The 14446-nt window shown below is 45.5% G+C and overlaps 3 protein-coding genes across 3 annotated transcripts; 2 read left to right on the forward strand and 1 right to left on the reverse strand.

Moving 5' to 3' along the window:
* The first annotated feature begins 54 nt into the window (after positions 1-54).
* On the forward strand, positions 55-539 carry LOC131293999 (large ribosomal subunit protein mL42). Its single transcript, XM_058322081.1, has one exon. The coding sequence runs from the start codon at positions 65-67 to the stop codon at positions 452-454; it is 390 nt and encodes a 129-aa protein (XP_058178064.1). The 5' UTR covers positions 55-64; the 3' UTR covers positions 455-539.
* On the reverse strand, positions 287-8403 carry LOC131294676 (cyclin-dependent kinase 10). The gene is made up of 6 exons (XM_058322720.1): positions 8343-8403; positions 8042-8081; positions 1820-1904; positions 1686-1758; positions 791-1621; positions 287-730 (listed from the first exon to the last, which is right to left on the reverse strand). Exons 1-6 carry the CDS (start codon positions 8401-8403, stop codon positions 540-542), a joined length of 1281 nt encoding a protein of 426 aa, XP_058178703.1. The 3' UTR covers positions 287-539.
* On the forward strand, positions 8277-9703 carry LOC131282074 (dynein regulatory complex subunit 4). Its single transcript, XM_058311464.1, has 2 exons — positions 8277-8295; positions 8373-9703. The coding sequence occupies exon 2, from the start codon at positions 8402-8404 to the stop codon at positions 9701-9703; it is 1302 nt and encodes a 433-aa protein (XP_058167447.1). The 5' UTR covers positions 8277-8295; positions 8373-8401.
* The last annotated feature ends 4743 nt before the right edge of the window (positions 9704-14446 follow it).

Genomic DNA, 14446 nt, shown 5'->3' on the forward strand with positions numbered 1-14446 from the left:
TAAACATCGTCACGTCAGTTGTTTGACAAGTGTCACAAGCGTGCTCAAGTTTGTTTTCATCAACATGGCTTTCGTGGGGCGGATTTTCCGTCGCGGAAATCATTTTCTCACCCTCAAACAGTACGAGAATGTGCAAGTTGCACGAGCAAACCCGCAGGATTTGGTAGAGAAAGTAGCCGTGGCCGAAGGTGGCAAGGTTTTCGTCGCATGGCACCCAAAGCCGGACTTTCCATACGAGTTCAGCAAACCGATCGAGGTGACCGTTCCGGAACCGAACGCAAATCTTGTACGGGATGACATAATCGCCAACAGTCGCGCCGCGTTGAAGGCAAAACACCCGGAATTCGTGCGCCAGGAGTTGAGTAAACTAACGTTTACGACAAAGCACCGATGGTTCCCAAGGGCTCGTGATAAGCGTGCTAAGAAAACACCCATGGATCGTGAATATCTGTAGTGAAGGAGTGTTTATTTCGTCGAGCCAAATTGCCCTTGGTGGAAGAATAAAGTAAAGCATTTAGTTTACGATTATATTAATTCTGTTAATCGACACGCCGTTTTTTTATGAGTGAACCAAGTAAATCCGAAATAGTGGGCACATGTCCTCCATCGATTGAGGCACGGCTGTGCGTGGAGCTGCTGGTGCGTTTGCTATGATCACCCGTATTTCCTACCGATGTTTTCTTGAGATCTCGATGATGCGGGAACGTGGGCATTAACTTTGGGTCACAAGCTGGAATGTAGAAGATTGCTCATTGCTCAGGTGTAATTTTCGATCTTCTGCCATACTTACGCAAGGGCGCCTCCTTGAAGTAGGTGCTCGAAAGGCATTCATCTGCGGTGGCACGATTCTTCGGGTTGTACATGAAAAGGTAGTTTAACAAGCGGAACCCGGCCGAAGAGAGGAACGGAAATTTACTCTTCAAATTATTGTACGGCTGCATTTTGAGGGTGAAATTTTGAACCATTGGCAGCTTGGCGTAGTCTGGCCAAATGCTTTCCGTTGGGGTACCAAGGAGGTTGATGATCAGCTCAATCTGAGAAATTTCACTCAATCCTGGCAGCAGGGGCTTATGTATTAACAGCTCTCCAAGAATGCATCCCGTTGCCCACATATCCACGGCGGTGGTTTGCGTTTTGGCACCGAATAACAGCTCCGGGGGTCGATACCATAACGTTACCAGTCCGGGAGTCATCGGTTTGTCCGAGTCGCTGACATATCGGGCTAAACCAAAGTCTGCTATTTTCAGGCAGCCCTTGTCGGTGAGCAGCAAATTCGAAACCTTCAGGTCCCGGTGTATGATGTAGTTTGAATGTAGATATTTCAATCCTTTTAGAAGCTGTATAATAATACATTTCACTTGTGATTCGGTGAACGGCGAGTCCATATTATCCAGCAGCGAAGCTAAATCCTGTTCGCAGAATTCCATCACTAGAAAAATACTCTCCAAACTGTTCCCCACTACGACCTCTTTCAACTGAACTACATTTTCATGTTTGCAGTTTTTTAGAATCTGTATCTCGCGTAGTCCACTGACCGGGAATCCATCTTTGAATATGTCCTGATCAATGCGTACTTTCTTGAGAGCGACTGTTTCGTTTGAAACCGTATCACGAGCACGAACTGAAATCAATGGAGAGCATCAGTGGTTACAATTGTGTTACTGTTTTCTGGATCTAAAACATACAAACAATCCCATAAGTCCCTTCACCGACACGGTTGCATTTTTGAAACGAAGATACATAGCGACATTTGCCAAACTGCAAGTGAGATATCAGTAAATAGTACCTAATATCGCTGGATTGATAAATTTGCTCTTACCACATCTTTTGGTGGAATTTCGGTGAACTCCTTCGTACGGAAATTCATCAGCGAACCTTTGCGCTGAACTGGACGGCTTGGGTCGCGAAAATCGGTATAGTCTGCGAAATGATTAACGTATAACAGCTGGATTATGATACTGCAACTTATAAATCAGGCAATTAAGCTGAAACTAACCTGATGGCATGATCAAAATTGGAAAATATATCTACTGTTTCGGTGGGTTATTGTATTGTTGATTGTTTACGCTTTTCCCGGCTTTCTGGAATAAACAACTTGTTTTGACATTTTGCATCAGGCTGTAGGCTGCGTGCTGTATACTAGTGATGGGTAAATTCGATGGCTCCGACGGCTAAGGTGGCTCCGACGGCTAAGGTGGCTCCGACGACTGCGGTGGCTCCGAATGACTCCGGACGACTCCAGACGGAACCGTAGGTGATTGATGATTTAATAATTTATAGAGGTTTTGAGCCGGGAGGCTTCTTTCACCTCTAAAGGAACCGTAGGTTTTACTAAGCCGGAATCGAATCCGGTTTAAAGAAGCTCCAAGGGAAGTGGTTCGGAGCGGTGGGTGCGGTATAATTCCATCACTACTGGAGACTAGTGGCTGCGTTAGTAGTGTTTGATGTGAAATTTCAAATTATTTTTCCGTTATTGTTGATTCTTAAAATTTACTCATTGTTTTTGGAATGGTTTTATGCAAGGGCCGGTTGCTGGATTCTTTTGATCTGCCAAATAATAGGTACAGATGGCGTGTTGACCATCATTTCTTCAGCTGTTTTGGCAGAGTTTTGAATCATCAGGGTCAAAACCCCAAAAAAGGACATCGGTGGTATTTAAATTTCTATATGCGAACGTTGTTCAAAATATTAGTTTGAAGATAATACATTCGCAACAGCGGAAAGCAACAGGTTAGAAAAAGCTGATAAAATATTATTATGGTTCTTTTTACCTTCGGACACCCGATGCAATGTTTCTCATCTGATTAGAAATAAATACAATTAATAGCTCGGTCGCCTTCGTAGAGCGAAAATTATACAATTCAGTTTATCGTTATATCTTTGCAATAAACAAAAAAATCTTTATCAGCTGTAGAAAAACAGTCGAAAGCCATCCGGATCGCCCTAAGCAAACGGAATTAGGTTGAATTTTATTCTTTATTGTGAAAGTTTTCCTACCAGACTGGAGCGGTCCACGGTCGGGTTGAACATCGAACGGAAAAACGAGCCGGAGAATCTTTTCCGCTTCATCACGATCCGACGGTTCAAGGGTTTGGCCGTGTTTTACCTTTCTATCGAGCTGATTTTCCACACTAATCCTCGGATCATTGGACGTTGGCCCGTGTGTTAAGCTATCCGTGCGGCAGCAGGACATTTCAGGTTGATGGACCCTTTTCGTGAGGATGATGTTTTTTCGGCAAATGTTTGCCGAAACCGGATCCGTAGATGGGTGAGAAAGGATACAAGGCGGCACCCAAGACGGGGGAGAGCATATTTTGTGCCATTCGTAAATAGACCGAAGGGTATCCTTTGGACGTTTTTCTGTCTCGTGGAAGCCAACTGCTTTTTTTTTTGTGCGTGCCAGTTTTCTTCATCCAAAAGGATGTGAATTCACAAAATGAAAAACACAAAACGGTAGAAAAGCACGGTAAAATACGAAGTGAGAAAACTAAAATTGAATCATTTCGCTTCGAGAGTTTGTGATTCGTTTACTGTTCGATTCTATCCAAAATCTATTGTATTAACCCCCAAGAAACGGACGTCCGATTGGGTTGGTTTGGGTTGGGTTCGGTTCTGGTTGTTTGTCCGCCTTCGAGAACACGTAAAGCCGAAAGCAGAGGCCATTGAAGGGGATTACAGGTTGTCTGCTTTATTTACTGGTGTGTTCGATGCATTAGCAAAATGAAATGGCGAAGACGGGACCAACCAGGTTGCTTAAAATTTATGCTGTGTGTTTTGCTGGACTAACCTTCCCTGAGGCTAGATGCTCTGGTAATTCGATGATTAAAGATCCATAATAGAGTAAGTAGCTGAGTGCATGATCAATATAAACTTTTTTTTCTCTTATTTCTAATAGAAAGTTAGCTTTCGTTAACACCGTTCCTTGTCATGTGGTCAGAAAGTGTTCATATCTACACGAGCTGAATACTTTGTGACTAAAAGCGTTTTATTGGAGACTTCCTTTTTCTAACGATTGGGCATCGAACGTGAGGTATAATAAACCCGTAAAATTTAATGCACTTTCCATTAAAATGAGCACCATTCTGTGACACGCAAAACGACGTCAGCGGGCTTTGGAGAAAATTTAATGTCGATAGCAAAACGATTTCGCGCATGGTGGCGGGCGGACATAACCACCGGATGATAGCTTTTCCCAACCGGGTTTCCGGTATTGGCAATCGTCGTCAGAATATTCCGCCAACCGCGTGCGAGAAAGTTCAGAATTAGTTCGAACTTGCTCCCTCCCACGGTGCGGTTTCGTATGGCTCGGTAATGTGGTTATTAATATTCTGATACATGGCATTATTTCTCCCCCCACGCCCCTAGTTGCTTTGCATCTGCAGTTCGCTTTTGACAAGTCGGGACTCCATTTCCACGTCTTGGAGCGTTTTATCAGTACCGGGGCGGGTATCTTGCCCGGGGTATCGTTTCATAATGGAATTGTCCTAACGAACGATGGCCCGTACGATGGTTGTTTGAAGATAATGCCGGCGACGATGTGCGCATATGTGCGGGCTTAGTTTGAATTATGTCGGATGTGGTCTTAAACCCAACATAAAGACGACGAATAAAAGTGAACCATCCGTCCGTTCCGATTCGAGCAGTCCCTCCAGGCGCACGTTCGTTTAAGTCGTGCATTTCCCCCTCGGAGAAGCGAATATATTGTCCATCTTTGGCGAGGCAATCCGTAGGGGCAGAAAAAAAAACGCAAACCGCACAACACTTAATACATCCATTCGTTTCCAACGAGTGGAAAATTTATTTATGCGACATTAGGGCACATTAATGGTTTCCTGCTGCTATCGTGGCCGTTAGTAACGCGCTCGGCCACCTTTTGCATTCAAAACCCCTTTTCGCACCCGTCCGAGTCACTGGATGGTAATTTCAAAGATTGTAATTAAGAACGTGACCCCGAATGCGAAAAACCACATTAAGGTTCCACCCCGGATGAATAGGACCAAAGCGGCTGCCTTTCTCCCAATGCAGTGTATTAGTGGTGCGAAAAACGAAAGAAAAGCCCCCTTATTACATTACGTGCGGAATTCCGTGTCATTAGGCATACCACCGAGTCGTTAGTGATTTCTTCGGCACGAGCAACAGTGTCGAAACGACACCACAATTACCGCGGGAAGGAAGAACCGTTTGCTCCCGGTTGGTTTTCCCGGGTCCGAGAGAAATAAATGCTTCGCACGCGTATGTAAATGCGTCCAACGGCTCAAGGGTTGTTCGTCGGCGCGAGGCTGGAAAATGTGCAGCGAGCTTCAGGGGAACCGTAAGACAAAGTTTGCGTCCCGGGTAGAAAATGGACCGAAATGATGAACGATTGCTACACGGTACCGAGTTTGTGGCTTTTCGCGAGATTCGTCGCATTAGCTGGGTGTTGGGAAACTTGCTCACCTTTCGCCCAATTTTCCCCCCCTTCTTCGGCTGGTGAGTTTGGCCCCCATGGTGCACTTCGAAGACGTGATATTATTAGTCGTTCGCCGATGAAACTAATTGGAACGACTGCTCCGGTGTAATGCCCCAGGGTGATGCTGTTGGTGCGTAATCCCGGGATTACGATTGGTGATGGAAAACAACCATTCCATCGTGAGAATTATGGACGCCTCGGGTCGCCTCATCCGTTTGGTGTGCAAACAAATTGGAAAGCATCACGATTAATCTTCGTGGTTTTGCCGGTTTGGTTGTGGTGGGGGAATTAATTTACATTCATGCCCGGTGCATTAGTTCGGCTTCAGTTGAGCAACCTCTTCGGTTTGAGATTTGAACCGGCGACTCCAATCAGATTGGCAGGAACCTACTTGTAGTGATTTGATTATGCTAATTTAAGAACGAAGTAAAGATTGAAAATCCCTTGAGATATGATGTAATTTGCTTACAGGTTCGCACAGCTGTTGGAATCAATTCCAAGAAGGATTATCTGATTAGTTCAAAGTTTGAACCACATTCCGTGAATTTAGTGAATGCTATTTGATTAAAAACTTCTAGTTGAAAAGAATTATAATGTTTTCCTGCATCGAAGCCCACGGTACCGATAATTTTATTAAACAACGTACACTGGACAATTATTAGATCTGTAAAATTTCAAATCGAACATAAAGAATGCATTTTAGATCTCGACGATCCTGGCAGTTCCATCCGAATTAATAGAAAAACTTAAACATCAGACTCAAGAAGCAATTTATATTATGAAAATGACCCACTTTTATCAAAGCGGAGGTTTAAACACTGAAACAAAAAGGAAATCTTCAACGCACGGAACAACCGAACTTGTAGAACTTCGGTATACCACCATATGGTAGCGGTTTGATACGATGTGCTCAATGTGCTCCAAAGTCCCCAACCCGGAACGAACACCTGAAACAACGAGAATTACCCTGCTCGAAGAAACTCCACTTAGGCGGCCGTATGAAAACACTTCACCAAAAAGCATTCCATCCCTTTTTTTTCAATCCCCTGTGCTTCCAAAAAAGGTGATGAAACCTGGGGACGACCAAAGTCTGGAAGGTGGTCGATAAGAATCGTTCGAGCGAGGCGTCCGTGTGGACGGAGAATTTTGATAGCAGATTTTAGAAGCAGGAGTACTGACGTAGATCGAGAAAATGGAAAAAAGAAAACGATGCAGGCTCGGAACTTCACCCAAACTCCGAAGCCTAGACCCTTTGTCTGCTGGTGAGTTGGACGGCATGGCGTAGATTGCAGACATACCCTGTAAGTGCATTGATCCATGAAACTCAAATTGAATGTAGAATCGTCGGGCGTGTGTTCGTCCAGCACTGCACTCCATCGGTTTTTCTCGTAGGAATCTCTGGCTCTGGCGCAGTGTTGAACCCAGCCCAGCTGTCGCTGCCCTTCCGCCCCGTTAGATTTCGCACGATTGCCCAAGTGTATTGGCACTGATTGGAAGTGAATTTTTCGCCCGAACATCTCTAATCTGCTGTGAAGGCTACGGTCAAACGGTGAAAGGTGAGCACCGGGCTGGTATGGTGCATTCTAGAAACCGGTACGGACCGGGTTTGGAGAAGAAAAATTTAGTTTTCTCCACTAAAGGTAATGCTGCTTTTCCGACGCAGGCTAGCAGCAGCACGCCGGGGTCCCACAATTTTCCGAGAACAACTCTTGTTATTGAGGTTGGCGCATTTGCACTGCAGTTTGCACTCACCGCTTACGCCTGGTCCTTTCCAGGAAAAGACACAAACAAATATACGCTAGAAGAAAGCTGAACAGAATGTTTGCTTCTATATTGTGCTCTACTTTCGGATTCAATCAGGCATCCTCATGTGTTTAAATGGCGCCCTTTCCAAGAGAGTGGCTATTCAATCGTTTTTCTTTGCACGTGCAGTAAGCCGAAGTGAGCTGGTTCGTTTCGTTTTTATTGACTGGTTTTTAAGGAAAATCTTCAAACGAATAGAAATACGTAACGTGTTTTTATGACTGAAATTTTCCACAACGTTCAGTGGCTTTTCAATGCATTTGCCATGCCATCGTTGTTGTGCTATCACTCGACCACTGCTATAAACATCAACAACTTTAACGTAGCAACCAACGCACAGGTAAGTACACGCTACGCAGCCGCGTCCCTGGTAACCATGGGGAGCACCGAAGGCTCTGATGCCTGCACCTGTTTGTTCGATATACGCTCAAGCCAAAAAGCCGGTGCTGACAACAGGTTCGATAAAAGGATTGCGCAAACGTGCGAGCGGTGTTACTGAGTTTATTTTCCAAACCATTTGCCTTCCGTTCGACACGGATGACGGTGCCGGTTAAAACGTCGGATTTTGGGCCTGCTGATGTTTGGTAAGTAAAGCCCCGATGCACGTTGAAGAGCCTCGGACGGGAAGGCCGTCCTTCGGAGGGTGTAAAAAATGTTCCGTTCGCACTGTTTGCTCAACGATCCTAGGCGAGATTTGTTTCCCTGATTGTTGATTTAGGCTGCTCGTCGTATCGAGGGTGAAAGAAACACTACCGCAGCTTTTTTTTCTTCTTCCAGATGTAGCTCTGGGAAAATCCGGACGATACAGCGCTCGAATCCGTTACGAATACTGTTCAGCAAATCGCACATCGAAATAGAGTAGTAGAGTTGACACAACTGTCGGCAGGTCTAGCAAAATGGTATGTTTGACTTTATCTGTTGACACTCCAATTTTTTGTTTGAGTGTTAACTCCATATTGATATAGCCGTTCTAAACCGTTCCATTTCAATCCAATTCCCATGTTATCCACGGCCAAAGGGTCCGAAAAAGGCAAAAGGAAGCAGTGAGTATCAGTTTTATAATGTAGCTCCAACACGTAGCAGTAGTAACCATATCGTTGCACCGTTTCGGTTATGGCAGCTGTCATCGATGGCGTCGACACGTCCAGCATGTCCCGGGAGCAGCTGGAGCAGTTCGCCCTCAAGCTGCGGAACGAGATGGAGCGCGAGCGTGAAGAGCGCAATTTTTTCCAGCTCGAGCGCGACAAGCTGCGTACGTACTGGGAGATTACGCGCAAGCAGCTGGAGGAGGCCAAGGCGGTCATCCGCGGGAAGGAGCGGGACGTTGAGGTAGCGCAGGAGCTGGCCGAGCAGGACACTAAGAACGTGATGCAGGAGATGAAGCACCTGCAGTACGAGCACCAGTCGCACATCGGAGAGCTGCGGGCGGAGATGATGACGCAGCTGAAGATGGCCCAAGAGGACCATACGCTGCAGGAACGGGAGCTGCTGAACGACAAGCGGGACCTGAAGCGGCTGCTGCGCGAAAAGGAGGAGAATGCCGAGCTGGAGATCCAACAGCTGAAGCTGAAGCACAGCGAACTGCTCAGCGTGGAGCGGGCCAAATTCCAGGACGAGATTGAGGCCATGACGAAGCTGTTCGAGCAGCGGCTCGCCAGCTACAAGGAGGAGGCAGAGGTGCGCCACGAAATGGAGCTGTCGGAGGTCGAGGAGCGGAAGAATGGGCAGATCGCTGAACTGATAAGCACCAACGAACAGGCGTACCGGGAGATGAAGAGCTACTACAACGCGATCACACAGAACAACCTAGCGCTGATCAACAGCATGAAGGAGGAGATGGAGGAGATGCGCCTACAGTCGGACAAGGACCTGAAGAGCTTCACCGAGGTAATGGCGGAGAACAAACGACTCACGGAACCGCTCAAGAGCGCTCAAGCTGAGCTGGTGGAGCTACGGAAGAAGCTCCAGTACTACGACCGCGACAAGGCCACCCTCAACCGGGTGAAGACGAGACTCAACAGCACCCAGAAGCAGCTGTCCAGCCTCAAACTAGAGCAGGACGTGCTCCAGATGCGTTGCGAAAAGCTCGTCGAGGAGCGGGATCAGCTGAAGCGGCTGTTTGAGAAATCAATGCTGGAGCTTCAGCAAAAGTCTGGCCTGAAGAACTCGCTGCTCGAGCGCAAGCTGGAGTACATCGAGAAGCAGACCGAGCAGCGGGAGGCCATTCTCGGTGAAGTCCTATCGCTGGCCGGCATCGAGCCTCAATCGCTGAGCGTCCGGATCGAAAAGCTGCTGGTTCAAAAGAACGATAAAATCCAAGCTCTTCGGTACGACCTGGCGCGGGTGAGTAAGATGTACGACGATCTCCTGTCGCTGATCGAAGGCAAGCTGGTAAAGTATGGCATCACGCTGAAGGACCTGGAGCTGACGAACTTGCGGCAGGATAAGTGAGCAGACGGTCGGCATTTAGTGGTGGCATAAATTAATGCGTGTAATTAAGAGGACTTTCAATGCATTGGGCTAATTATCGATTGAACTGTTGGAGAATATATTACCAGCCACATCTGACCTCCGTTCGACAGTTTTATCTTTTCCGCCGTTCTGCTCCTTGTGAATGGTAATGAGGAGCATATGCAGCATAAAATTAAACCAGAGCTCAATGAGAATTTGCACCAAGGGGCGTCGTACTCTGTTTGCCTGTGGTGTAATTTAAAGCGTTTATCCCAGCACCCAATGCCACTAATTACGTGAATGAAGGAAGCGAATGAAACCGTTCTCTAACCCCTGTTTGTTGGTATAAGACGCTCATCATGTGCAAATGATAATAATTACCGGGCGGCACATCATGAATCATCCATTGGCATCGTTTAATGTTATCTTTTTCCCGGAGGCTCTGGCTTTTCAAATATCATCCTTACAAAACGTCTGGCGTTCTTGTGTTCTCTTCGAGTGAGCCTTCACGATGGCAAATTAATTCCGCCCACTTTTCCAACAACCGGTTCAGACCATGTTCATGTGGGGAGATATTAATGTGTTCCAGTAATTCTTTTTTCAAACAGCAAAATTGTGCCCTCAGGATAAGGTAAGCTTTCCGGAGGACGAGACGAACGTGTCGTGTGTAAAGCAGCGCAATGTATATCACGTGTCCGGAGAACTTTTGAATTCATCCGCGCACTTGGTTCGGGATTACGTTGGTTTTGTTGACGACACCGGTAACTTGTGGCATAGGTCTTCTGTCACGAGCGTGGTTGCCTCTTTTTTGCTTCTCGACTTCCTCCAACACCCGTGCATTCGGAGGAGCCCATGGGTTATGCCGCTAAGAACGATGAATTCATTTCCATGTCGGAGCAATTCTGCAAAAACAAACCCTTCAGCCGTAACTCTCGACGGTCGGTGTGGGATGTTTCCTTTTTTTTTTTCCACTCCACCAGCATGTCTCATTAGGATGATTTTGTAATTAGCGGCTTTTCCATTCGTGCACTTGTTTGCGGTTACTCTCGAGCCACGATTTTCCCTCGGCTCATTACGCAGCTCCCATCCATGGACGCGCATTGAATGGGTGAAATTAAAAGTAGGCGAAAGGGACGCCGCACGGTTGGATAGAGGGTTTGTAAAATTGTTCGTGCAAGTATTGCGCAATCCTAGGGGTGGAAATTCCTTTGGAGGAGGAAAGTTTGTAATAGCTTTAAGAGCCAGATGCCAAGGCATAATGCTTCGCGAGGTCTTATCGTATTTTAACACCCATTTGTTGGTTCGGCTTTCAATCGAGACTCACTCCGAACCATGTCTGCGGTCCGTCCGGCATAATTTTCTTACCTCGAAACCTGCCAATGCATATCTATTAACGAATCAATTATGCAAATGAAGCACCGACCCTCCGCCGGGGCTTATTTATTCATCATCGCATCGCGCGTCAACGGCTCTGGAAAGCCAAATGCCCTGATATTCCACAGGCTCGTGTATCATTGTGTCCGTTTCGTTCCGGTGTGGTTCGAACCGTCCGCTAAAACAAACAACCTGGTTAACAGATTTGTTTGTCTGATTGACGCTTAAATCAATCCTTGCCTTAGCCGTTGGGAACCATCATAGACCGTACGATCAGCAAATATCCTTGTGCGAGCAGCTTACAAGGATAGGTTAGTATTGTATACCCCGAGGTAGTTGCTTCGATACCCGTCAATATGATAAGATGATGATTTTGCCCTAATGCATGTTAAGACTTGACGTATTCTGATGAGGAATCGTTCGCATTGATGGAATGAATGAGATACAGCCATATAATCACAAACAGCATATTCAAGAAGTGCGCTAACGGTTAGTCTCCAGTTGTGTAAAGTTATAATGAGATTATGAACTGTTCCCCCAACATTAGATAAACCATTTAAAACCCAGTTTTCAGCAAATAGTCTTGCAAAGTTATCCAACCAAATAAAATAATTAATTTATTTTCATTCAAAAAATAACTGCAGGAATCATCGAATCGAACAAAACTGTTGTAAAATATAGTATTAATGTCAAATAAATAATCTTCACATATTCACATACAACATCAAATTCCGTTAGCACATCCTGGTGCAAGGAGAACACATTTTGTTAAACATTATCTCGCAGATTTCACCCTTTATTGGAAAACTTCCACCAGCAAACGTAATTGGAAGTCAAATAAACGATCCAATTGAAACGCTAATTTGAACTTTCATCCAAACTCTCATTACTCAACGCCCGATGGATGACATTTTGCAATTGGCGCTCGCGGGCCCCGCCATTCCGCCAAACGACGACGACGTGGATGCAAATTTTATTATACTTTTCTTTGAAAAGTTTGTCAAAATTGTGCCCCCATGCTGCGTGCTTGCCTGCCTGACTGGAAGTGGCCGGGAAAAGTGCAGAAAAGGATGAGCCACGCTTCACCGAGGCAAAGGATGACGTATTTAATTTAACTTTTCCAATGTCGAAACTGCGTCCGATAGCTAGGGGGGGAACAAAAGGGAAAACTGGGTTTCAATCGATTGTACGCTCGTGGTTCGAGATGCTGCAGCTTCAGCGTGTTAAGTTTTTCACGAAATACATTTTTCTAAACGGAAAATCTGTGACTATAGAAACTTTTTAAATTTTTGTTCCATTTCCTTCGAAAACCTTGTTTCCTTTTGAAACTATGAGGATATATTTTCCCAAGAGGGAAAGAAAGTAGCATCTTATCAGCTCGATACGCGAAACCCTCGATAGGACACGGGGTGCAATAGTTGGTGCAACCAGCATTTCCCGGGAATCTCCTCGTCGAGATGCAATAATTTCAAAGCAATTCACTAACCAGACCGTAACATTCGGGATCCGGATAGGCAACCCTCCGGTTGGGTCGGTTCCGTGGGGTAGGGGCTTTGAAACAGTGCAGCAGAGAATAAACGCTTCCGGGGCGCTCGCTGGCTTTTCTCGGGAACCGTCTTTTCCCAGTGCCGAGGTTCGATACAACGTACGCTGGAAAGCGCACTTTGGGCATTCAAAGGGAAAACACAACGTTCCAGATGCGGTGGGGAAGGTTCGCGCGGAACCTGGCTTGGTGATTTTCCGATGCAAGATTCGGTGCTGCAGTTTTCCGAATGCCAGCATGCCAGCTGCATGCGCGTCCGGGGGTGTGAAAATCAGTATGCCCGGAATGCCCCTCGCAAGAAGCAAGGGAAAACTGGGATGGATCGCGCAGAAATTTTCCTTCCCAGCGGAGCATTCAACGGGTGGACTCAAGGAAATGAATGGTTGTTTTCGGGGCAGCCTTCGGCGAGCCGGCCGGATTTGTTTGGCAAAGCTGGGAGTCGTTTACGCCGTGAAGAACTTTTAGCTCACTTTCGACTTTGTTTGTTTGTGCATTCAACCACTTTTCCAACGCCCTGCACGGTGCATCGCAAACGGAAAAGCAAGGGTGCCCGGAACAATAGCGTCAGATTTATGCTCGCCCTAGCGTAGCCAGTTTTTATTTGTTTCTTTGCGATCGCCTTCGTGCTTCTGCGTGTTCCTTTGGTTCTGTACACGGGGGGGTTTTTCCACATCCGGAAAAATAACGCCCAACCGGTTTTCTGTTATTTGTTTATGTCCACCGAAATCATACGCCAAGTGTGCGCCGGAAAACGGTACCAGAGCGGGATGTTGGTATGTTTGTTAACTGCATCAACTGCTAACGGTATGGGTGTGCATTTAATTTTGATTTTTGAGTGTGCTTTCGCCCGCACGTTGGGTTCCGCCCAGTCACCGTAATTTTCTTTGTAAACTACGGGTACGTTATCGCCATGATCGTTATCTCGAGCCGGTGCTAAGCGACTGCTTGGCATGATTTACTCGCACCAGCTTTTCCAGCGGATGTGGATCCACTAGCGAGACCGTTTATGCACTTTTTCCCCCGAGAGTGTTTGCTAGTGTGAGAATATCTTGGTGTATTCTTGGGAAGTTATCTTTCCGCATGTCGGATGCTGGAGGTATGATAACATAAACTCAGTGGTTGTACCGAAGGCGTCATGATTTTAATGACGCACCGTAATTCTAGTGGATCACTGACAAACAATTAGCGATGCAAAGTATGTAGTAGTAGTATATGGTTTATTTTTGAATTAATATGTTGGTGATTTACATCATTTTTAATACAGTTGTACCGGGTTCACTTGTTGTATTCCTCGTTGAATTTGAATATTTTTTGGCATTGCCATTTTGAAATTGATAATAATTGAACTCCGTAACGCGGGAAAAAATTAGGAAAAAACCCTCAGACAAAAGAAAAAAAAAAATTTATAATATTTAACTTAACCTAAATCTTAACCTAGTCTAACTTATTTACTTATCTCCTATGCAGAACAAGTTGATTTATAAAGTCCATGCTACTCATTTCACACTTGTTATAATAGTTGCAGTTCAGATTTTCTAGGAAGTCACTTATCATAGGTAAATTAGTTCTTTCATGTAATGACCGTGTGCTGTACCATGGTGGCAGATTGAGAATTATTTTGAGAATCTTGTTCTGTTTTGTTTGTAGTTTCTTAATGAAAGTTCGTGCGCAATTATTCCAAACTGGAAAGGCGTAACTAATAATGGGACGAAAGCATGTTTTGTAAAGCAGAATTTTGTTTTTCTGATTTAGTTTCGAACTCCTGTTTATAAAGGGATAAAGTACTTTTATCAGTTTATCAATCCTATTTATAGTGTTGATAATTT

Source organism: Anopheles ziemanni, chromosome 2 (genome assembly GCF_943734765.1).
Source record: "Anopheles ziemanni chromosome 2, idAnoZiCoDA_A2_x.2, whole genome shotgun sequence".
Lineage (NCBI taxonomy): Eukaryota > Metazoa > Arthropoda > Insecta > Diptera > Culicidae > Anopheles > Anopheles ziemanni.